This window comes from Periophthalmus magnuspinnatus, chromosome 16 (assembly GCF_009829125.3).
Source record: "Periophthalmus magnuspinnatus isolate fPerMag1 chromosome 16, fPerMag1.2.pri, whole genome shotgun sequence".
Lineage (NCBI taxonomy): Eukaryota > Metazoa > Chordata > Actinopteri > Gobiiformes > Gobiidae > Periophthalmus > Periophthalmus magnuspinnatus.
Window position 1 is genome coordinate 27,578,007 of NC_047141.1, and position 24,093 is coordinate 27,602,099.

The 24,093-nt window shown below is 39.1% G+C and overlaps 2 protein-coding genes across 2 annotated transcripts; both read left to right on the top strand.

Annotated features, from left to right (window-relative positions):
* Positions 1–271: 271 nt before the first annotated feature.
* efna1b (ephrin-A1b) lies at positions 272–11,306 on the top strand. Its single transcript, XM_033981248.2, has 4 exons — positions 272–512; positions 9,163–9,458; positions 9,695–9,877; positions 10,491–11,306. Exons 1-4 carry the CDS (start codon positions 385–387, stop codon positions 10,610–10,612), a joined length of 729 nt encoding a protein of 242 aa, XP_033837139.1. The 5' UTR covers positions 272–384; the 3' UTR covers positions 10,613–11,306.
* A 4,101-nt stretch (positions 11,307–15,407) lies between these two features.
* Positions 15,408–22,216, top strand: slc50a1 (solute carrier family 50 member 1). Its single transcript, XM_033981004.2, has 6 exons — positions 15,408–15,601; positions 15,775–15,852; positions 15,961–16,084; positions 17,074–17,235; positions 19,928–20,047; positions 21,070–22,216. Exons 1-6 carry the CDS (start codon positions 15,534–15,536, stop codon positions 21,172–21,174), a joined length of 657 nt encoding a protein of 218 aa, XP_033836895.1. The 5' UTR covers positions 15,408–15,533; the 3' UTR covers positions 21,175–22,216.
* The last annotated feature ends 1,877 nt before the right edge of the window (positions 22,217–24,093 follow it).

The following is a 24,093-nucleotide window of genomic DNA, read 5'->3' on the forward strand; positions in this document are numbered from 1 at the left end:
TGAGTGTGTTATTTTTACCTTTTGCCATGAATAATTCTTATCTTATCTATTGAGCTACACGTAGGCCTATTTGATTTATATTGCCTTATCACAGGTCTTAATATTGCTCCAGTTCGAGGGGAGCTGTTTTTTCACTGTCAGTAAAGTGCGAGTAGATGGTGATTTGGCTCAGGATACGGCAGTGGGCGGGGACTATAGCGCTCTGGCTTTTGATTGGCTAAGCGACAATGAGTGGGCGGTCCGGCTGCGGAACAAAATACCCAGGACGCGCTCAGATAAGGCAGAGACGAATTGCCAAAGAGCGCAGACAACTTTATATCACTCTGAGGAAAGAGGACACGAGTTGTGTTGTGTTTTGACATAAAGTCTGTTTGATTTTTCTGAATGAACGTGTTATTGTGGAGAACGAGAAGTGGAGCTATGGATTTAGTGATATTTTTGACCCTCAGCATCGGCGCGTGGTTCGCATCAGCGGAGAGGCACAGTGTCTACTGGAACAGCTCAAACCCAAAGTTAGTACCTGTCTCTGTTTGTGTCTTTTACAACTTAACAACATGTTTTTTTATGGAAGCAGTTTGGATAGTATTTGGTTAACTTTTACGCATGAAGATACAGTCTATGTTTCTCGGTATTTCTGTTTCTTTCTGACTGTCACTGCTTTAAAGTCACCACAAATGCACCACTGCAGTAAATTCGTGTGACCATTTAACACATGAGTTGTCAAGTTAATGTTAGACTACACTGGTTTACCTATACTCGTCTGACTGGATTGTGTATGGCTGTGCGTAAAAGCAAAAGAACTTGACGCTGGCACATTTGTCTCTGGATATATTTAACACGGACATAGTAATAGTACAGTACTTTAAAATAGCCTGACATGTGGGTACTTGACTCAACTTTATTATTAGTTTGCATTGCACATTTAAAACCCTGTTACTCCTCCGTTTATTACTGCAGTGTGCGCCTTGGTGGAAGAGACTGGTGCGTAATTTCGCTCCACAAAGGGACTCGCATATTGCTGATAATTGTGTTCAGAGGTTGGGACTTGTAACACTATACCCAGACCAGATTGGGGATCGATGGAGCTTGACAGACGCGTGATGTCTCCGTGCAATTTATTGGGCTTTTATCGCGCCAGATCCAGACAGAGAGAAGAACAGTATTATTGTACATTCGCTGAAACACAATCAGTACGGTCTGCTTTCTGTGCCCACATACAGACAGATGAATTTCTATCAATAAGGCCAAACGAGGGCGCGCTGTGTAAGGTCTTGATTACATTACAGCCTCTAATAGTCCTTTTAACAATCACAATAGCGCAGACTCAAACGAACCCGATACGCAGCCACAACAATTGACTCGCTAATTGGATAAAACAGCGTGAGCCTTGTCGTCACGCGGGGCTGGGGTTGTGTCATGGGTTAGTCCGTGCGTGAGTCACCGGCACCGGGCCCTCAAATTCACCTGAGCTACACCTTAGTCACGTACCCGGGGGCGAAACCAGGTGCAGCGTGGATCGATCCCACTGTTTGATTACTGGAGCAGTCAAAACACACACTTTCCAAAGCTGATATAGAGCCTTTTGTCTGGAGTTGTCTGTAATCCCCAGCTTTCTCTTGATGCCAAAGGTGAATTGCGTAATCAGAATAAGAAAACATAATCCCTTTCTACTAAATATAGCCATACAGACATTAACACACAGTTTATAACATATGCGCTGCACTATGGCTTATAGGGTGAACTCTATAAGCTTCTCATTGTGGTAATATGGGCCAGTGGGATAATGACAGCTAAGGGCCACAGACAGGGCATTGTGTCTTGACCTACACATTCTTGTCAACTTTTTAATCTGATCTCTGCTATAATTCCAGTCACACTTGCTAAAACTTACCCATCCATCAGCGGTACACGAGATCCATCATTGGGCTTTGACAGCAGCTGGTCATGTATAATAGATGCTAATTGATCCACTGTGTAATTGGGAGCTGCTGTGATTTGTCTTGCATACAAGGCACTGACCAGATGGTAGCAGCCCGCCTATTCAAGTCATGTAAAGGAAAGTATGGATCCTGTCTCTTTGCACAATGCACACACTTCTTCGCTTGTGATAATGATTATGCCAGTTAATCCCATCCCTCACCCAACCTTAATCTGACACTCAATATACGCAACGCAGGCTTGTTGTACTTAGCCAGGTGTTGTTATTGTACACTGCGTGCCTCGGCCTGCGTCTTGGAGGAGTAGTTCGTAACAGGAAGTTAAAGTTTTATTTGGGTTGTGAACTGAAAGTTGCGTGCTAACCTTTCCATATTGTCAGAGAGTTCATTTGGGGAGTGGCATTTTACCGTAGGCAGTGCGCTAGGAGTGTGAGTCACGGTTTACACCACACTAGGGGGCAACAGGGAGGACTTTGGGGGTTAATATTAGCCTCACTGCCGAGCCAATTCCAGTTACTGTTACTATACTGGCGGTTCAGCTGCTTGTACCTGCCTGTCCAAAGCCCCATCTCCACTATCTTAACAGCTGGATCTATACTTAGTTTTGGAACTGGGCCCCCTTTCTTTCATCGCCTGCTTGACATCTCCTCAGGCTTGCTATTCTTAACTTTTTATCTGTTATATGTAATAATTTGGCTGCGTCCAATCCCTCCGTACCTAGGTTGCTTATTTCCCCCGATCCCCATATCTTTGCTGTAATGTAATATTCTGTTTATCAGCGTCTGGGTTTAGTGCAGTCTGGTCTGGAGTTATTAAGGGAGGCGATGCTTGCCCCGACACGACAGTCCGGCCCGGAGCTATAAGTTTAGATGGCCGAAGTTATCTCCCCCCAACCCCCCCTCCTCCTTTTCCAACCACCTCGCCCCCAAAAACAATTCCAGCTCAAGTCTCAGGTCATGTCCCGTCTGCTTGTTCACCCTTTAATCTGTCACCACACACTAACATAAATTCCTCAGAGTGTGTAATCTGACCATTTGATCCACAGACACAATTCTATATATTTACGATGATGTAACTTGCATCTGTTTGTCTACGTATTTAGATATCGTGTTATATAGCACTGGCTTATTCAATTTAAGCGTTCTGATAACCTCCGCCTACAGTCTATTTGAGTTCAGTATTGACCACAATGCAACTTTGGAAGGATCCTTACTCTATCCACTCTCAGCTCTTCCTCTCTGGGCCTTATCTTCGCTGCAGACTTCCTCCAGTCCCTCCCCTGACTCCCTCTCCGTGTCTTTCTCTCACAAACCCTCCACTGTTTTGCACTCGTATTTTTCCGCCAACTTCTAGATGGCATTTCTTCACACCGATAGTGTTGTTGCAGTTGTACTATGAGTGGGTACGCATGTTCATTCATGACATTGCAAGCATACCTTACTGTCTACTTGTGGCTCGCTGCTGCCTCCTAAAGGGAAAAACACGACAACATTACAGTCATTATTTTGATCTAAAACAATTGGGCAAGAGTTGGGAGGACTTAACTTGTCTGCAACTTCTGAAAGATGGCAAAACTAGAGCGCTTGGCTTAACTCTGGCTGAACTCACAGAGCATATTAAGCCATGCATGATACCATTTGGCCTTGTCCTATTCATGGGGATAGAATGGAGGAAGGCCAAATAAAAGCGTAGTATGAGAAAAGATTTTGGAGGGGGAGGCGGATCGGAGGCCGGGGTGAAGGGTGAACTGGCGTAGAATGGGGATTTTGTGCGCAGAAATTAGCCTGGATGAAGCAGTCGGGTATATTATGTCCAACTTAGGGGACAATGCAGAATGCAGCGGAGAAAGGGGAAAGGGGGGGATGGGTTAATTTGGTTGGAATAAAAGAAGAGGCAGACGAGAGGAGGAGAGAGTGGACAGTGATGGATAGTGGGAGGAGAGTTCCATAAGAAAGAAATGGAAATGCAGGCAATTAAGAAGCACTTGGCCTTATGGTACAAGTTTGGGCAGTATGAATAGTTCAAAAGATCCTACGACACTACAACTATAATGTTTGCGGTCCTTATCTGGTGACTATTTGAGACAAGATTTATAATTACCTTGTGCATACCGGTCTTGTTTATTGGCAGCTTTATGCACTATATTTACTTTTGCATTTTTAAAAGACCACAGTTTTTAATTGGAGTCTGGGAGTCGGAAGAAAATGGATGTCTGCATGTAGTTTTTAATTACTGGTCTATTAATGTGGATAGGATAAAGGAGAATATATCCAAGAGTAATTGATTGTATATAGCAATGTTGACTGGATATTAAAAAATGGTGACTATAACATTTGTAGTCAACCAAAACAAGACATAAACCAGGACTAATCTCAGTAGTTTAGTAGAGTTTCAGAACAACTGATAACTGAAAGTAGAATAAATCAGAAATGAAGGAGCATTACTTACTGGCAGCTAATGCAAAGAGACATTTCATTGTGTATAAGACTGGCTCTAATTTAATAGCGGACCGCTGAGCAGGCTAAACCCATTATAACCCTGACAGCTCCTCAGCGTGTGTGAACGGAGGTGTGAATTTGCCATACCACAGCAAATGAATAGAGTATTAAGTACACATACACCTCCAAATGAAAGTGAAACTGGAGTAGTGAAGAATCTGGGACCACAACATGCCTGCTTACTCAGAAGTGCTTACCGCGAGAAATGACACGCTAATTACCATATATACTGCGATATATGAAAGCTGCATCTACATATTTTGGGATTCAGTAATTAGCATGTGTAGTGTACGTTTTCTTTGCAATAGTGGAGAGATTTTTGCAGACTTCTATGGTTTTATTGGAAAGGGGCGACAGTAGCTCAGTTGGTAGTGTTTGTCCACTGATCCGAGGGCGTCAGCGGCATAAAGTAGCTTCAATATGATCGTTTTCCGCAGTATTTTTCACTACATCTCGTTTCAAAATGAGTTATCATGGCAAGCCCACTCACTGCTTTTACCTGCAACTGTTTAGACCGGCCCAAATCTCCACCGCTGACTCAGAAAGAACCATGTGTGAAAAGTCATGACCCTGGATTTTGGCTTCTTCGACCCGGTGGGTAGTGTGAGGGGCTCCCTGCAGAGATAAGTGAAGGGGAGCATGGTCGGAGTCAGTTGCTGGGGTCGAGCCAGGGAGAGCTCTAGGGACAACTGGAGCGGCGGAGGGGCCCAAGTGGTCGGCTCCAGCTGGGGGTCCGGGGCGCAGGGTCGTTCATCTTCAAGCAGCCTAATGAAGGAGAGAAAGGAGGTTATGACAGCGGCCATTGATCATTTTCAATAGAATATACGCAATTAGATTCTTATTGTAAAGAAGTGTCAGCCAATTTGTGCTTGGATATGCAGACATGAAGCACATACTCTGGTTTATGTTAATTATCTTGAATATTTTCCAGTGCCAAAAAATGAATACTCAGATAATAAAGACAGTATAGAAACCAGTAAACTCAGTTGAAGTATCGATGCTGAAGAAAATCCACTTTACCTTTCAAATTACTTTTTTTTTTTTTAACCTTTCCTGAATACATAATAATCTCCCTTATGATGTGCAAACAAGAATTGAACCCAAAACTACCCCAAAGTGTTAATTCATAACTGAATTTAAGATCTGTATCAAAAGTAAGTAAGTTTTCTCAAAGTAGGTGTTTTCAGTTGTATTGACTTGGTCTCACACCTATTCCGTGAGATATTTTGATAAGCGTGGCATTCCTAACCAAACTAAAGCGTGAAGCCTCTCCCTCAACATAAATTATTATTGCAGGCCTTGGGGGTACAAGCAGCACGAAGGAGGGGGGAGGCTGCTAAGACAATAGCCTGACAATAGCTGGACTTCAAAGCTTGGAGTGTTAGGATACTCACCTCCTGTCATAACATCACCCGTGCTAGCTCTTTTTCCCTCGCTCGGCTGCTGACGCACACAAGCTACGTTCGCTAGCATGTGAAAAGTGACCTGGTTGTGAGCGAAAGAGGTGCTACAACCACCTTCAACCTTGCATGTTTGCGCACTTATCGGCATGCTAACTCACTGAGGGCTCCAGGAGGGCTCCCGAAACAGATGTGCCTATGCGCTCTAGGCTAGAGTCGCCCTCAATAGAGGTCTTCAGAGAATGTCTCTCCGGTGCTCGGGCGAAGGAGGAGAGACTAAAGTAGGTTTGTGAACAACGCTCCAACACCTGGCGCTAGCTCACACACAGTTACCATGTCAGTGTGACTCTCACTGGGCCGAGAACTGTCAGAGGAGGGTCTCAAATGGTGGGCTTTTGATGAGAGGCAGCTGAATGGGTTTTATGGATGCAAGAAGGGTAGCAAAATCGAGCTAAGGCCAGAAAGTTAAAACTGAAATTCAAAAACAGCACATTTCTTATCAAAATGTGTAGAATGGTGTTATATTTCTGAATAAGTAAGCGCAGAAAAAGGTCTTGCTTTGATAAAATGCATGGAATAGATTTGCATATATAGTAACAAATCAAGCTTTATGCAAAAAAAACTTGATATTTTTTAAACGCTCTGATGCAATTTTAGTCTTTTTTTAAATAACTGACAGATTCTAGCCTAAAAAAAAGGTAGGACAAAAGCAGGTCTTGCATTGATTAGCTGCTTTGTGTGGGGTTTGTGGTCGCATAAAGATAACAGTAATTGAATGATAAACAAATGAAGCTAAATGCTAATATGTGCCGTGCTCAAGTGCACTCAGCAGGGGCCCTATATCTTAGCGTTAGTTAGTGAAAGCTCCACAGGGGGTAAGGTAGCAGAGGTACAAGGGGCCTATCGCCTCCGGTCATTCTTTCTTTGGGGAGAGAAAGAGTATAATTTCACCTATTCACTCCTCCTCCCTTGCTTTTTTCAAGAACACTTTAGCCCAGACCCCTAACAGCTTTTAATTAGCCATTGAAAAAAGGAGGAGGGGGGCCGGGTGGAAGGTAGGAAGGATAACACAAGAGTTTTCTCAAAAAGCAGTGGGCTATGAGCTATGAATGAAATTAGCGACAAAATTCAGCCTTTTTTGTTGCCTTTTGACAAGTGGGTTTTCATTTCATGCAGAGGTCAGGGAGGACACTGGCAAGGGCACGGAGAGGGAGGAGAGACATAATACGAGCGCAAATGTACTTCCAGAAAAACACTAGAGATCTCTCACATTTTGGCACCAAATGCAACTATTATAACAAAATACACAGAGAAATGAATAGTGAGGAGGAGATTTGGGGCTAATTAAGACGCTACCAGTGTATCCATTTTGCACCTGCACACAAAAACCCTTGAAAAGTAGCAATAATTGGAAAAAAAACTGCAATTTTAAATAAGAATTTGTAGATTTTGGCTTGTCCCATTGGAATATGCAGTGATTTTTTTCCCTCTCTAATTTCAAGTAAAGCCCTCCAGTCTATTTTTTATTTTTATTTTAAGCAGATTATGGCTTGTTCCACACTGGTTAAAAATACTCAAATCAAAGATATACTCCTAATCTAACCAGTTTTAACTAGTCTTAACTGGATTTTAGAAAAGCAAGAAGAACTACAGCACAGGTCTTAGCACAAAGCATGTTTTGACAGGTCCGTTAGCAGTGTTAACTAGCGCGACAGGAGTGAGGCAGGAACGGTGTTTTGGAGCCACAGTGTCTGCAGCCAAAGCACATGGGGTCCACACAGGAGCCACAATAACAGGAGGGGGGACCACCACGCACTTTGATCCCCGCAACACACACGTAAACAACTGCAGACGGGCCGGAGCTCTTGTCACTTTCACCCCTCGCACACGTCCGGGCCGGTTAAAACACAGATTGAGTTGCTGGATTAGGCCCTTGTTGCTCCTAAGGGTGTAATCAGAGCAGTGCGTATATATCAATCTTTCTTCACCTTGGGGCGCTTGGCTGAGAGTCGTCTAGCGCTGCCTGCACTCATCACTAACCCGCACGGATAGAGCACGCCAAAAGTGTTGTCGTGGTGGTAAAGGTTCGAACTTGATTTCAGCTCTAAGGGAAAAGATTCATACAGATTTTAATATCACATTGGAAAAAAATGTGATAAGATGCAGTAAGATTGTGTCATAATAACAGGATAATTGTAGGAAATCACATTTTCTGAAACTTCACCATTGTGGGATGGATAAATGTTTTCTTCTCTTGTCTTAAAACAGAATTATAATTGTTGATTTTAATCTTTGACCATTCTGAAAAAGACCAAGTTTGTTCATAGTATCAATACATGGTCAAATGAGTATCTGATTCTGTTACTTTTTTGTTATAAAGCCATTTTTCAATTAATTTCTTTGACAAATACGTTAAACTTCATATCAACACAACATCCCAACCTGAAATTGTACCTTTTTTCTCAACCAAAAGCATCGTTTTTATGTTTTTACATGGCACCAAGCGAGAAATAAGAGACACGAGACAAGAAAGCAGTAAAACGAATTGAAAGGTAAACATGAAAGTCTTGAAGTTTGTGTCTGTCTACGCAGTCGTTCTTTGATGGCCACAGCGGGAGACGAGACAGAGGGGCTACATTAGTTAAAGAAGACGCACACACGCCCTGATATAAACATAGTAAAACCGTCATAAGAGTTTTGAGCTGATTTGTCGAGACTGGGCTATGGGCCAAATCATAGAAAAGGCGTGTACGGTACAGTGAGTTTTTAGTCCTACGTGGGATTGACAAAAACACAATTTACCAGTTGGTCCTGATCAGGTGCTTTGTGAAGGTTTCACGCTTATGGAAACAAACAAGTTCACGTGCTAGCTCGCAATCATGACACACGCTACTGTCAAAACATGTGTGTCTACCTGGAGTTGTAAAGGTGTGTTGTTTACAAATGTGACTATATGAAGTAGGGCTGGGCAGCGGTGACAGAAATGTATGTTTTTGAGTGTTTATGCCAACGATCAGGCAGTATTTTTGCGCTCAGAAATGTGTACGTAAAGGAAGGCAAAAGTGAAAACTAGTTGGGTCTTGAGTATTAACAATTTTGGCATAGAAACGAACAATTCTCAATCAAATATCTATCATGTGAATAGTCAAAAGTCCTCAAAATGGCAACCTACGGATGTCAGTGGGGCATAGTGGTTGCTCAAAAGCAGTTGACAGCACTAATATATCTCATAATTTGAATTATTACCTTACGACATGCTGTATTCTCCCACCTCTTACATTGTGCAATACGTGACTAACCCTCCTCCTTCTTCCTGTTTCTCTGCAGCTTCCTTTGGGATGAGTACACGGTGGAAGTACGCATCAATGACTACCTGGACATCATCTGCCCCCACTACGCCCATGGAGAGGTGTCATCCCACTCCGCCGAGCGCTACGTCCTCTACATGGTGGAGAAGGAGGACTATGACGTGTGCAAGCCTCACTCCTTCGACCAGCTGCGGTGGGAATGCTCGCGCCCATTCGCTCCTCACGCCCCGGAAAAATTCTCCGAAAAGTTCCAGCGTTTCACCCCTTTCACGTTGGGCAAGGAGTTCCGGCAAGGAGAGAGCTACTATTATATCTGTAAGTAGTGCTTATGTTAAAGGTTCACTCTGTAACGTTTCTGGTTGAGGGTTTGCGTGTTTCACAATATGGCATTAAACTTACTTATTGCACTATAAATATAAGTAAGTATATCTCCTTGGAGACATGCAACTCTCTCAGACTCTACCGGAAACGTTATATAGTGCCACTTTTATAACAGCTGTGACATTTTGAGAGCTTGGACTAAAATCGATTTCTTATCTGTTTTTCTGCAGCTAAACCAATGCATCACCACGGGGAGGAGTGTCTGAGGCTACGGGTGGATGTTGTTGGAAATAAAGGGAAAGTGAATCACGACAAAACTAACGCGGAGGAGACGGGAAAGAACTTTGATTTGGGAAAAATTAAGTTCCAAACAGCAGGAGGAGTCCACAACCCGTCCAACAGGCTCCCAGCAGGTGAGGGTTCTTATCGAATGACTGTTAAACACGACTATAAGGTCAACACGAGGGCGGCAAGGGAACGTATGACTGTAATGATCATAATTATCTGCAGTTGTAGCGTGATGTCTTCTGCAAAACACATTGGCTAAACTAAACGCACTTGTTTGTTGCTCATTGTATCGTTACAAACATAGAAAAGTACCTATACTAACTAAAAAATACTGCTTAATACTGCTTAATGAGAGTACATGGGGCATTTATACCCCACAAATTGTATAAGAGGAAAATATTAATATAACTATGGGTAATCTATGGGTAACACTGTAAAAAAAGTATTAGTTTAGACATCTATTTAGAGCTTTATTTGAGTGTTCTCTTCCGAATGCTAAAACATGCACTGTGGACTCAATCTTAATTCGAAAAAATAAATAAATAAATAAATGAATAAATAAAAATATAAATAAATACATAAATAAGTAAATAAAAATAATAAAAATAAAATAAATAGAAAAATATCTAGTTGTAAAAATTTTGCTAACTCTTTCAGCACTAGTCCACCACAACTCAACCTGGTTTGTTCAAGTTGCCTGAATTCACAAACTAAACCTTTTCTTCCTCTTCTTTTCAGACGATCCTGATGTGATGGAGCCCAATGTTCAGAGGAGTATCGGCAGCTCAGCGTCCCAGCTCGCATCTTTATCAATCCTCTTCACTATAGCGCCTGTCTTATTAGCGCTATGGCTACAATAAGACTTAAATGGACTATATCAAAGACTATACAAACCCATTGCTGGTCTTTGGGACTATGAAGACAGATTTTTATACAGATTTTTATATGGATGAAGTGCGTGTCTGACGTGGTTGTGCGAATGTGGGATGTCGATCATTCCTAAGAAGAAAAAAACCTTGAAGATGTGTTTTGTTTTTTTGTTTTTTTACAATGTTTGGACAATAACGCACATGTTTTTTTCAATGAGCAAAACTGCACGAACAAAATTATGTCACTGGTACATATGCACTGTATTTGTCACTCTTTGTATTCACATTTAAAGTGGTAGCTGTTGTCATAGTAGTCGTGTAGCACTCCGTTCCCAAATATATTTCCAATTTTACAAAACAAACAACAGTATTTATTTTATATCTTTTTCATCCAATTGATACCACGTGTAACAAGCTCATTTGGGAGTTTTCCAAATCCATCCGTGTACGCCTCATTTCTATTGTGTCAATATTATCATCACGGTACATCAGCTGAGAAATGTGATCTGTCTTGCACACTATTTTGAAGGGACTACTTTTCTGAAAACACTAACATTGGACGCTGTGGTTTTGTTTGATCAAAGTTTTGGAAATGTCTATAATGTAAATTTGTAAATAGTATAATATAAGAAAGTGTTTTAAAATGTGAAAATCTTTAGTGGAATAAAACTAATGTGATGTTAAACCTTGGTCCTGTTTATCTTTGCGTTTGTCCACGTATCTGAAGGTTGTCGGTTTGAATCCCGGCTCCTACAGATGAATGCTGACATTGTGTCCTTGGGCAAGACACTTAACCCTCACTTCGCCCTTAGTGTCTGCGTACAAAGGTGTGTGAATGAATGGGTGAGTGTTTCCTTGATGTAAAGTTCTTTTGAGTGCCTTGAAGGTGGAAAAGCGCTGTACATGTTGACACTATTAGTAGGAGTGGATGTTATTGATACAAAATCAGATTATAATTTTGCAAACTATAAGAAATGTTATGGTTTAGGTTGAAGTTGGGACAAAGATTATTTGGTCAATCGATCATCATGATTATACAACTCTTAGAATATAAAATACAAATATATTGAGATAATTTAAGAAGCAATTAGTCTATTGTCCAAAGGAGTTATTATCTCTAAATGTAATGTGACATCGCTGGTCACATGTGCTGCTATATAAATAAAATACACATCTGACAGTTTAGTAACTTAACTTTGTCGTCCTGATTTCTGAAATTCCATAAAGCTGAAGAATGATAAATAACCCAATCAAAAACCGGTACTGAAAATCAGATACAAATCTTTGCAAATACTATTATTGAAATTAGACATTCATTTGAGCAGGTTGATACTACAAAAGTCATATTCACAAGACAGAAATGAGCCTTTCCTGAATAACTTTAGAGTGATCTTGAGCTGTATCAACAAGTATAAGTACGAGTCTTACTTAGTACTGAAATCGAGTTTGAAATTTTAGTATCGTGACAACACTAGTGTCTATGGTAGTCCTGACCAAGCCCAACTCAAGATCTGGAAATTGGTTCATAGGGGACTCTGGGCAGTGCAGAAAAATCATCATATATCCTTGTTTGATGGTCAGTATTATCTTTTAAACAAACTGCATTGCATATTCATATTATGTGCTATATCTCCCAATGCCAGGTTGAAATCTCACCATAAATCTCTTACTGCCAAACTCAAATTTGTTCTCTCCTTCGCCCCCTTCTACCTTTCATCCCCTGTTACACATTGGCCCTGGCTTGAATTTCACAGTCAGAAAACCAAACACAGAGACGACAGAGGGGCCAAAGGAGCAGAGACAAATCCCCCCTCACAAACTGTCATCTGGGTGTGAATGTGTCACTCTCGCCCTACTCACATTTTGGGGCTTTTTCAGGGCTGGAAAGTAACTAAATACAAATACTCACTTTACTGTAATTGAGTAGATTTTGGGGGTAATTGTACTTTTTTGAGTAGATCTTTAAACCTGTACTTATTATTAAGTACAGGTTACTTATTATTATTCTAACCATGTATTTGCATGGTTTGTCATTTAAAAAACAGACTGCAGCACAAATCCCAATTGTTCTAATACACAGCTGTTCTCGCTCCTTTCTACACATAACAGCAATGCATCGTCTGCTCTGATTCAGAAAATATATGAATTCAAATCCATCTTTAAACTATTTAATTTGTCAAAAAAAAAAAATTAGTATTCACATGGCTCACCGAATAACCTCTTTCTTCTCATAATGATGGCCAGACAGATCATCACCCGGACAGTTTGGACTAGTGTAATTTTGCTTGAAATAAGACACAAAATCTCCAAGTGCCATAGAGCATCAAAAACTAAACAGACAAGCCAAACCTAGATATATTGGCAAAAACAATATGAAAAAGTAAACAAAAAAACCTGTGGAACTGGCAGTTTTGGAATGTAATGAAGTAAAAGTAGTGAAGTACTTCTACTAAAGTACAAATCTTAGGTATTTGTACTTTACTTAAGTACAATTTAAAGTGGATACTTTTTTATTGTTACTTCACTTCATCAGCAGGTATCTGTACTTTCTACTTTTTGAACTAGACTGAAAAGTAAAAGTAACAAAATTCAGCACAAATCTGTATCAAAATCAATGCACTTGATACCTTAACCTTAAGACTTCAAAATATGTGCAAAATACTTTTATTACCGTACATTTTTAAATAAGCACTTTAATACCTTTACTTTTTCATGTGGAACTTTTACTTACTTTTTTATTTTTGCTCCTGTATCTGTGCATTTACTAAAGTAACAAAACTGAATACCACTGGGAACTACTACTACTACTACTACTACTACTACTATAAACTGCTGGCTCACTGATAAATATATAAATATATTGTATGTATCACACTAAAATGAGATGAAATGTGATGACTCAATCCAAATCTCTATTGCTAAAATATGCACCAATATATCGAGAAAATGTTCTTGAAGTATTACAACAGCGTATATGAGAAATAATAAATCAAGATTATGGTTTCAAATAATTTCAGAGAGCGAGAGACAGAGAGAGAAATGCAGAGAAAGTTGAACATGATGGCGTGTTGGAATGAATAGAATGGCCCTGTACAAACTTACCTGCCCTAAGAACTGACTGAAAACTGTCAAAAGTCTCTGCCTCATGTTAAACCACACAACATTACATTCAAAGTCAGAACACATATCCCACTTGTTGGTCTTTCCATCGTCACGTCACGGCTCAAATCCACTGCAGATGATCAAATAATCTCAGAAATGGTGGCAATGTAGCACCTATGTATCTATACACTGGGTCAACACACAGGGAAGCCTTGAGTGAATAAGAAGACTTAACATGGAGATACTGACTGACCTGTAAAGTTGTAGTCCCAATGATGTCATACTACGATCCCATGCACCAATGGAGAAGATGTATTTACATTCCACAAAGAAGATGTAAGCCCAAACAGAAGCCCCAGGTAAATGCCAAAGGAAGGAAATCATTTAAAAGATAAAACTATGACGTACACATAAGTTATAGGCAACGTAATCCAGTCAAGACACCACCTTTATCCAATAAATAAGACTACGCAAATGTGTAAATATATCTATTTAACCCTGGAGAACCCAAGAACGCTTTTCTTCTTTGGAAAATTATGAATGCATTAAATTACTGCTATAAATTCACTGAAAACTGAAATATCCACTTTTTCAATTTGAATGCTTTATTCCCTCATTTAGGATCAGAGCTAAATTTGACCCTTAAAGAATATAATTTATCCAAAAAGAATATAAAACATACTTCTAGACATTATGCAAGCTACTACTAAAAAGATTAACAAAAAAAAAAACCTTCAATTTTACCAACCGCTGGTTTGTTGAGAAGACGATTTAGTTTGGGTAGTTTTCCAGCTCAACAAAACAGCATGTGGTCAGCCATCTTGTCACTATCACTCTGGCTCATTTTAGTTCTATATTCATCTACGAGGTGTCTCTATGCAGGGGCCAGAAGTGGCACTCTAGGCTTTTGAAGTTAAATTTGACTTTTTTTTTTTTTCATTTTGGGTAGCAGCAATTAACTGCGGCCGGTTCTCCAGAGTTAAGGTAAGTACTAAGTGCACTAAGTAACATATTTAATGGGAAGTCCGCCACCTGTTTGTCTCAATGAAGAGCTGCTACTTTTTTTTTTCAATAAAACCACCAGGCATTGAATACATGTGAGATTGATAAGAAGCCAATACCAAACTGAAGAGCATTCAACAAAAAGCAGCCTAATTTTCATGAAGACGTGCAGGTACCATACTCCCCAAGAGAAAGGTACATAGTGCATCTTTAACACTCTTGTATTACGTGGCCAACCTGCTTCAAAGATACTGCTACACTAAAAGCAACATCTGAAAACACTTCAGCACTCAAAAAGCATGGTAGGAAATTACACGTTGAAAGGTCAGGCTTGAAAAGTTCAAGTTATTTTGTAGGAAATAGAAAATATCAACCTGCAAAAGGATGTTAAGGTAAATGAGGGTTTTATTTTTTTTTTTAACAAATGTTGAAATAAATAAATTACAAAAAGCACAATTTTACTAACTACATTCATTGAAATAAAAATGTACTTACATTTCACTCACAGTTGTCAACAGAAAGCTTCGTAACAGCACAATCTTTACTTTTAATAAATGCATTCACCTGCCAAATGTTGGATTTACTTTTTATAAATAAAGTTGTTTTAAAAAAAAGTGTTCAGCGCAGCAGCCAATCAAAGTGCAGAAAAAGTGCTCCGGCTTACAAACCCGGAAGTCAGCTGCAGAGAGCGAACGTCAGCGCAAGACTGACTGCATTTTTATTTGTTTATAGATTTGGTGCATCTCAAACGCACTGTCATCGATTCTTTGAGCACCACACGTATTCAGTTTTGTTTTTCTTTCTCTCTATGGAGTTGTTGTCGCTTCTGTCATGGGCCTGCATCGTGTTTACAGTCGGGATGTTCTCGACTGGACTGTAAGTTCTATTCTTGGACTCAAAACTAGGCTCAAGTCGATTGTGCATGTTTTTTATAAATGACAAACTATAAAATGAAGGATAACATAAGCATGGTTAATCTATTTAAGCGCCTTTTACTCAAATTTGGAACAGATTTGTGTAAGTTTACTCTGTGTACATCTATTTTTTAGGTCCGACTTGAAAAAAATTTGGGAAACCAAAAGTACCGACAACATTCAGTTCCTACCCTTCCTCACCACCTGTCTTAAGTGAGTGCATTGACATGTTCATTCATTTTGTGGTTGTTTCATAGTGTTGCAGTGGTGGTTGTTGACATTATACACATCCTCTGATTCATGCTCTTCTTGTTTCCATAGTAACCTGGGCTGGTTGTATTACGGGATGCTGAAGAGGGACCAAACCATTGTTTTGGTGAATGTCATCGGGGCCTCCCTGCAGATACTGTATATCATCGTGTTCATCCACTACACAAAGCAGAAGGTGAGTTTATTGTAACCAGGAGCACACTATACTAACCTGGTTCTGTCAAGAGACTCTGGGTATTGGAAAATTTAATTGAGAAATTCTGAGAAAGCAAGCAGTGCCTCAGTAGTGTTTTTTTCCTCAAATCTGAAGGTTCATTTTTCGATTTAGGCTCCAACTAGTGCACAATGTTGTTTTGTCCTTTGTCGAGACACTTAAGCCACCTTGCCTCCAGGGTTTGTAAGATAAGATACTGGTCGTTTTCAGGTTCTGTGATAATGTCGTATTCCCAGATGCAGGGAAAAAGACAGATTTTCCTGTTTATTACATTGTCATTTGCCAGGAAATTCCCAAAAGGTAAATTCACAAATGTTGAACCTGGTCATTTCTATTATTTACTAGACACAAGAGCTTCCTGTATTACAAGAGAAATCTGCATTTTAACAATATTAATTTTAGCTGTCAGCCATCTGTAATAAATATTATTGTCCCACAGAATGTTATGATGTCATGTCAAACCCAGCAGTACCTTTATTTATCCCACAATGAGGAAATTATCGTGTTGCAATGCAAAACAATAAGAACATACAATCAAGATTTAGATAAGTTGTACTATAAAGATTTACAATAGACATAAAATCTAACGCAACACTGTGCCAGCAGAGTACAGCTACAAGGATACAAAACTTATGTTCAATATTTACTCTGGCATATGAACGAATGTGGTGTGGATAGAAATTGGCACATGTATACAATTCCATCTGTTTACATAGAGATGTTCATTAACAGGCACTCTCTCAACCAAAGAAAGCACACTAGTGTCGTGTTATACAAAAAATACATTTATTTGAGTTTGGTATGGAGACAGAAAGTATAAAAATAACAAGATCTTTTAAAATGGTCTTAAACTGTGAAGAACCAGACCGATAGTACATTAGCATGCAGCACTTCTTAGTTTATGCATCATGCCAAGTGCTCACCTGCTGTTGTTTGCTGTTGTGTTGCAGAAGCCGTTCTTGTCCCAGACGTTGTTTGCAGGTGGAGTTTTGGCTGGAGGCTGGTTCTACTTCTCCACATTTCTTCCAGAAGGTGAAACACGACTCAACCAGCTTGGCCTGACGTGCAGTGCCATCACCGTCAGCATGTACCTGTCCCCGCTCACAGATCTGGTAATTTAAAAGTACTGCTATTGTCAGTAACATTTGTGTTCATTTTATTTTATTTTTTTAAATGAGTGAACAGTTATCAGTGGAGAAATGAATTTGTCATGTCTTAATACACAATAAAAAGCAGAACGTTGTAAAAGCATAAAGTCACAATTAAGATCAGAATAAAGATATTTACAAGGAGTGAAAACATTTAAACAGACATGACATAGAACTGACCTGAACAAAACCTGAACCACAGGCCTAGTAAAAACACTAAAATAATATCAATGAGTTCACACTATGAATACATGGCAAGGCAGTTTGTACACAAAGTAATTCAAAGTGCTTTACAGAATAAGAAACATGTTAAAATTACAATACAAACAAATCAAAACATAAATAATCATCATAAAATTAACATTGAAAGAGAAGAGTGCAGAATAAAAACCTTTCAGTCGTATGCACAGCTAAACAGAACCATTTTGAGCCTGGATTTAAACCTTGTCAAAGTAGAGGCCTGTCTCACATCTTCAGGAAGACTCATCCAGGTTTTAACTGCATAAAACTAAACACTGATTCCCCATGTTTAGTCCTGACTCTGGGTACCAGCAGGAGGCCGGTCCTTGAAGTCCTCAGAGTGTGAGATGGTGCATATGGCAGCAACATGTGGGAGATGTACTTTGGTACTAGGCCACGGAGACACTTGTACACATGAACCACTAAAAAGTGCCAATAAACTCATTACAATGAATTATACATATTTATATTTTTAAAAGTATTTAGTTTAACCATATTTATTTGGATTATCCTGATGACAATACTCTGTCATGTGAAATGTTCAAAATCGTGGCTGTCAATCAAGGTTCAAGTATCACAAAAACATGAGTGGACTGTAAAATGTATTTATTAATTTAATTATTTAATTCTTACATTTTTATACTATTGTTTGATAGACAGATCTCTTTACTGCAGATTTGTGGTGTATATGTCTATCTGTTACACTGGACGTTTTTGTTGACTTACCTTTTTTTCCTTTGTTTTAACTTGTACATGATATACTTGATGTTCTAGTTTTGCACATCCTCTAAACAACAATTGCACTATTATACATTTTCAATACGGTTCCTACCTCTAGTTCTGGACTTCTCTTTACAGGCCTCACCAGTTCCTTCTGTTCTCATTTTCCCATAAAACAGATGGACATTTGGATGCTGCACATACACAATAGTGCTTACAATCTATTTTACAATAACCTTTTGGCTTTAACTGTGACCTGTGCACGTGCATTCTTCCCCAGTGAGTCTTTCTTGTCTTCTCTTGTCCCTGTCCACTTTCCTGTTTGTCTCCTTCTCTCCTTCAGTCTCTGAGCTCCAGCAGCCCCCAGTTTCCTGTCTTTCTTCCTCTCATCTGCTTTATCCTGTTTTTCTACATGTTTAACTATCCTTGCAGTATAACCCTGGGTACTTTTTTAGTATGTTGTAAATGATATCTTGTCAACATTTGGTTGACAAAGCTACTAAACAATGCAAAAACGAGATGTGTTTACTTATTGGGTCTCAATAAACTGACTTGTTTCAGTACTTCATTTCTTATTTCATGGTTACTTCTTTGTCACAGACGTAAGAAATTGCACAAACCCATTTTCCTATTTTAAAAGGCCCATTTTACGCTATTTTCTGATCTGTGTTATTGTAATGTTGTTTCATCATCATCACAAACACCTGGAGTTGTTTTGTTTCATTCACAGTTCATAGGCTTTCTTCTCTCAAAAGGAAAACACTCTATTCCACCTTGTGATGTCATGCAGTAATACAGGAAGTGTTCCACTGTGTTTTTAAACTCCATACACCTTCACTAGAATCATTTGGATGATTTCAGCTCGGGAATTGCTCATCTCTTCTAAACGAAAGGTAGAAAGTAGCTGTTCATTTGAAAATCACCACTTCATGGCATCACAAGGTAGAACAGAGCATTTTAAGCTTTGGAGATGTAGACAGACTAATAATAAAGTGTTACTCAAACATGTGTGAATGAAACAAAACACAACTCCAGGTCTGTTTTTGAGGAGGTAACAACATTATAGCATGGTTTAAAGCTCACAAGAGTTAATTTTGTGTAATATAGGACCTAGATTAGACATAGATTGTCTTGAAACCTGCAAAATGTCATTAACCAAGTTATTGGTATAAATTTAGTTTTTAATAGTTAATAAATGATAATTATTCTGGACATAAGTCTCTATACCTCATGTATGTTAAAGGTGCACTATGCAACTTCTCTGATTGAGGGACTAATACCTTCTTTTCCAAGGGAGATAATATTTTATGCTGAGTGATCCATAGTATGGCGTTTATTTCCATTTAGACAAGCAAGTTACAGGTCAGCTCTCTGATGAGATGATCCTGCTGTCAGTAAGAGTTAATGTTTTTCAACGCATTTTGAGCAATAAAGAACACAACTGTAGAACATTTTGGGCAACAGAATAACATGCATGGGGACAAGAACGTAGCAGACCCTCCACCAGACAAGTTACATAATGCACTTTTAATAATTTTCTATTCAGTTACATTACTCATCTTTATTTTGTGATGGTCCATTTTGCCCATGTTACCATTTTTGCAAGTCTGTAAGCTCTCACCCGTGCGTAGAGCCACACTGACCTTATGACTTTGCTGTATTTGCCTGACAAATGAACTCTCTTCTTCCTTTTTAGGTAAACATCGTGCGCAGCCGTAACGTGCAGTGTTTGTCCTTCCCTTTGACTGTAGCCACCTTCTTCACCTCCACTTCCTGGGTCTTCTATGGCCAACAGCTGAATGACTACTACATTATGGTTAGTAACATACGGTATAGCAGCTTTACCGATGACAAATACAAGGACTTGACATTAAAAGATAAATATGATGCAAAATCAGCTTTTAACTGTGTCATTTTGCCTGTTTTTCCTTATCATTAGCTTAGTCAGAGTTGTATTTTCAATGATTCATGCAGGTTTGAGCAATCATGTGTGGTCCTGCATTTGAGACTCGAGTGCTCAGAAAATTTCCATTTGCTGCAATCTCATATTTATACATGTTTTTTTCTTTTTTGTTTCTGTTGGAAGTAGTTTAACATCAATATTGCAATTTACAATAACCAAACTTTAATCCACGTGTGATAAATTACCTCTAAATATCAGAAAGAAAACTGAAAAAAATCTGTCTTCTTCGACATGAGCCAACTTGTTCTTTTCTGGTAGATTTCCATTTTGGCTGTTAACACTAGTAAGTCTGGGACCACATGGGTTTTATGCACACTTTAATTGAGCTTCTCCTGGCGGTAGATCGTGCAATGTTAATGTATTTTGCATATCAAGATTAGAAAATGGATGAAGGGATTAGTGGCGTACCTGATTTGTCTTAAAAACATGAAAAGCAGAACTTAATTTTAAACATTTTGCAGTGGTCCAAAGTTATAGCTCACATTCTGAACATCATAATTATTCACCGCAATGAGTTTATAAGCGCCTTTCACAGCCCTAAGAGAGTATTGCGGAGTTTTGCTGTGATTGTAAAGCAATAACAACAACTAGTATGCTGACACAGATTAGATTAGCATTTTATTGTCAGGAAGTGTGTATTTCTATTTTGACCTCAAGAGCTGCTTATACAATATATCTGTTCTGGGGAAAGACACATTTTGCTGAATTACATGAGGGGAAAAAATCTGGTACAGGGCCTTTTAAATACTTGCTAGGAAATACACCACATAGTCCTGACTTTTGAAAAGGACAGTAGCGAGTAAGCGAAGTGTTAGTGTGAAAACCTGCAAAATGTCATAAGAAAAACCATTTCTGTGTGTGCTCTTGTGTTGCAGGTCCCCAACACACCCGGCATCCTGACCAGTATTATCCGTTTTTATTTATTCTGGAAATTTGCCCCTAGTTCAAGCTCACCTGGTTACAAGTCAATGGCAATGTGAAAAATGGACAGAAAAAGTTACACGAACTCGGGAATGTGGTTATAGCCAAATGTGTTTAGTTGCACAGAGCCTGTCAGACATTAAAGGAGACATATTATGCTAAATTGACTTTCATAAGCTTTTAACCATGTTGTAATGGTTTCCCCTCATAGTTGTGATTTTATTTATTCATATCTGTTTGAGGAATTCCGTATTGCAAGTGCTTCACAAATAGGTGACACACATTTTCTACAAATATTAAAAAATGGTCTTCTAAATGATTACTAAATACCATAAAACGAATAATATGTCTTCTTTAAAGGTGCATTATGTGTGTTTTCTGATGGGAGGGGTCCGCCTTCTGCTTGTCTCCATGGATATGTCATCGCTTTGTTTGGAAAATTCCACAGTTTGGCATTAAACCTAACTATGCAGGTGCTTTTATCCCCAAAAATACCTTGGATAACATGGTAGCTTCTCACCTGATTGGTCACCTGCTTCTCTCCATGAACATAGATAAGTTTAATGCTATACTGTGGAAAATAGTTGGCGAAGCTGTAATGTCTCCATGTAAACAAGCAGATAGCAGAACCCCACCATGAAACGTGACATAGTGCACCTTTTAAGTTTGTTTTTACTGTGTATGTTGTGTCTATCTCCTTAAGTGCCTTTTTACGAGCCCAAGGCAGCTCAAAAACAATAGCAACAACACCAGCGTTCATTCTAAAGGCTGGATCTTATCTGGCCACATCAGATTAGCCAAAGACGTTTGTAGCACAAGTTGCCTGCTATTGTGATTATTGTTACTTTGTGTGTTGATAAAACCTGTTTAGGGGGATTGTGAATTTGTACATGTTGCCTTATGGACCTTGTAACTTTGTCTCGATGTTTACAACAATCAATAGTGGTTAAATATTAGTAACTTTATCACATGAAGAATATCTATGAATTATTTTGATACAGAGCCACTTCCTGTTTATGGTATTTTTCTAAGCAGTTTTTCATGAGATTACAGATATCAACTTTGGGAACAGTAAAGCGTTTGTTTACGAGAATATGGTCACATATGTTTGTCTTAAGTTATTGCTGTAGCCAAGTGTCTTAAAAATACTTTGGGAATACATTTTATTTGAGAAACAGCGTCATTTTGTGCTTATTTCTTGTTTGGGGTTTTTTTTTTCCGGGTTTGTTTTCAAGGCTGCAAGAGTAATAATAATTGCTATGATACAAGTACCAATTTGAATGGTTATTACAAATCTCAAAATCTGAAATTATGTAAGCAGCAGTGGTGTTCTCTGCAAACACAAAATATCCCGTTGGTCTCTGTGGGATCATGTTATTAAATGTTGCTAACATCGCAGATTAGACCTTGACAGACGTTTTGAAAAGCAATAATTTTTGTATAGTTTGGCAGTTAATATTTCACTCTTATCTGAAATAATAATAATAATCCTCATTGACTCACATTATCACACATTATCACATTTTAGGTTACAATTTTAGTGAGAAAAAACACCACGATTTAACAAGTATTTACAGTTTTGGCAACAGCATTCTTCATTTTGTTTTATTACTGTTTCAATATCCCTCTAGTATGTGACTCGCTTTAAGAAATGAAACTTTCTGATTGAAAAAGTAAAGTTGATGTGGCATAAATGGCTTAAAAAGTTAGATTAAATTTAGTTTAACTTTTTTTCTATAATAGAAAGAAGAGAAATGACTTTATTTTGCTTCTGAAACTTAACCAATTAACTTAAAAACATGTTAAAAATGTCTATCACTACGCACTTGCAATATTTATCAGAAAAAATGCATTATTACTTTGATTTCTACCTCTTGCTAAACCTTCAAAACATTGTATTTTTCTCGTAGACTGAGCTGAACTTGACCCTGGTTGTATCTTTTTGTGTTTTTGCTTTGTAATGAGCGTGTTCACAGATGAGTGGAGATTAGTTTGTTTGTGTGCGATGGCGGCAGAGGAGGGAGGGGGGTAAGAGGAGGAGACAAAGGCCGTTTGATGGGACAGCGGTGCGACTCGGCCTGTTGTTGGTGCGGGTGTGTTGATAGTGCGAGCGGCCAGTGGTGGTGGGAAAGGCCGGGCCAGAGGTTCTCATCCCCGGGACCCCTGTCTGTGGGAGGGGAGGGGGGCTTCCTGAGCTCAAAGGGACAGCCTCCTCGTACAGAGAACAGACACAATATCGGATTATTGTACAGCAGAGCGAAGGCAGAGTGGTAGATTTTAAGAAGCATCTAATTTGACACTATTTGCAAGCAAGACCAAACCAGTCTAAGCTATAAATAAAAGTTAACTATCAAACCTTTATATACAAACAGGCCTAGGTTTGGTCCTCGGGACACTGAAACATATTAATATCGGCACGCCCAGGCAAGAAGTTTGTGCAAACCTGCCATAAACAATATAATGACAACAGGTTACAACAGCCTAATGACTAGAGATATGAGTGTATTTGACTCTGAATCTTAAATATAACAGTCATAAGAACACAAATGTAATACAGTCCAATGAGGTTCATCTGGTCTTTTGCTCATTTATTGTAATAGATTGTCTTTTCTGACCAATTGTTAGTTTGTTTTCATGCCTGACAGTTTGAAAATGTGAAAAGGAAACAAAAGTAAAAGAAAGAAACATACACTGCCTGGCCAAAAAAGGTCACACACTACTATTCCGATAACCTTCTACAATGTCACAAGATTTATTTCCATCCAGTGTTGCATTAATTTCTCACCAAGATGTTGCATTGATGATGGTAGAGTCTGACGCTGCACAAAGCTTCTCCAGCACATCCCAAAGATTCTCAATGGGGTTAAGGTCTGGACTCTGTGGTGGACAATCCATGTGTGAAAATGATGTCTCATGCTCCTGATCCACTCTGTCACAATTTGAGCCCGATGAATCCTGGCATTGTCATCTTGGAATAC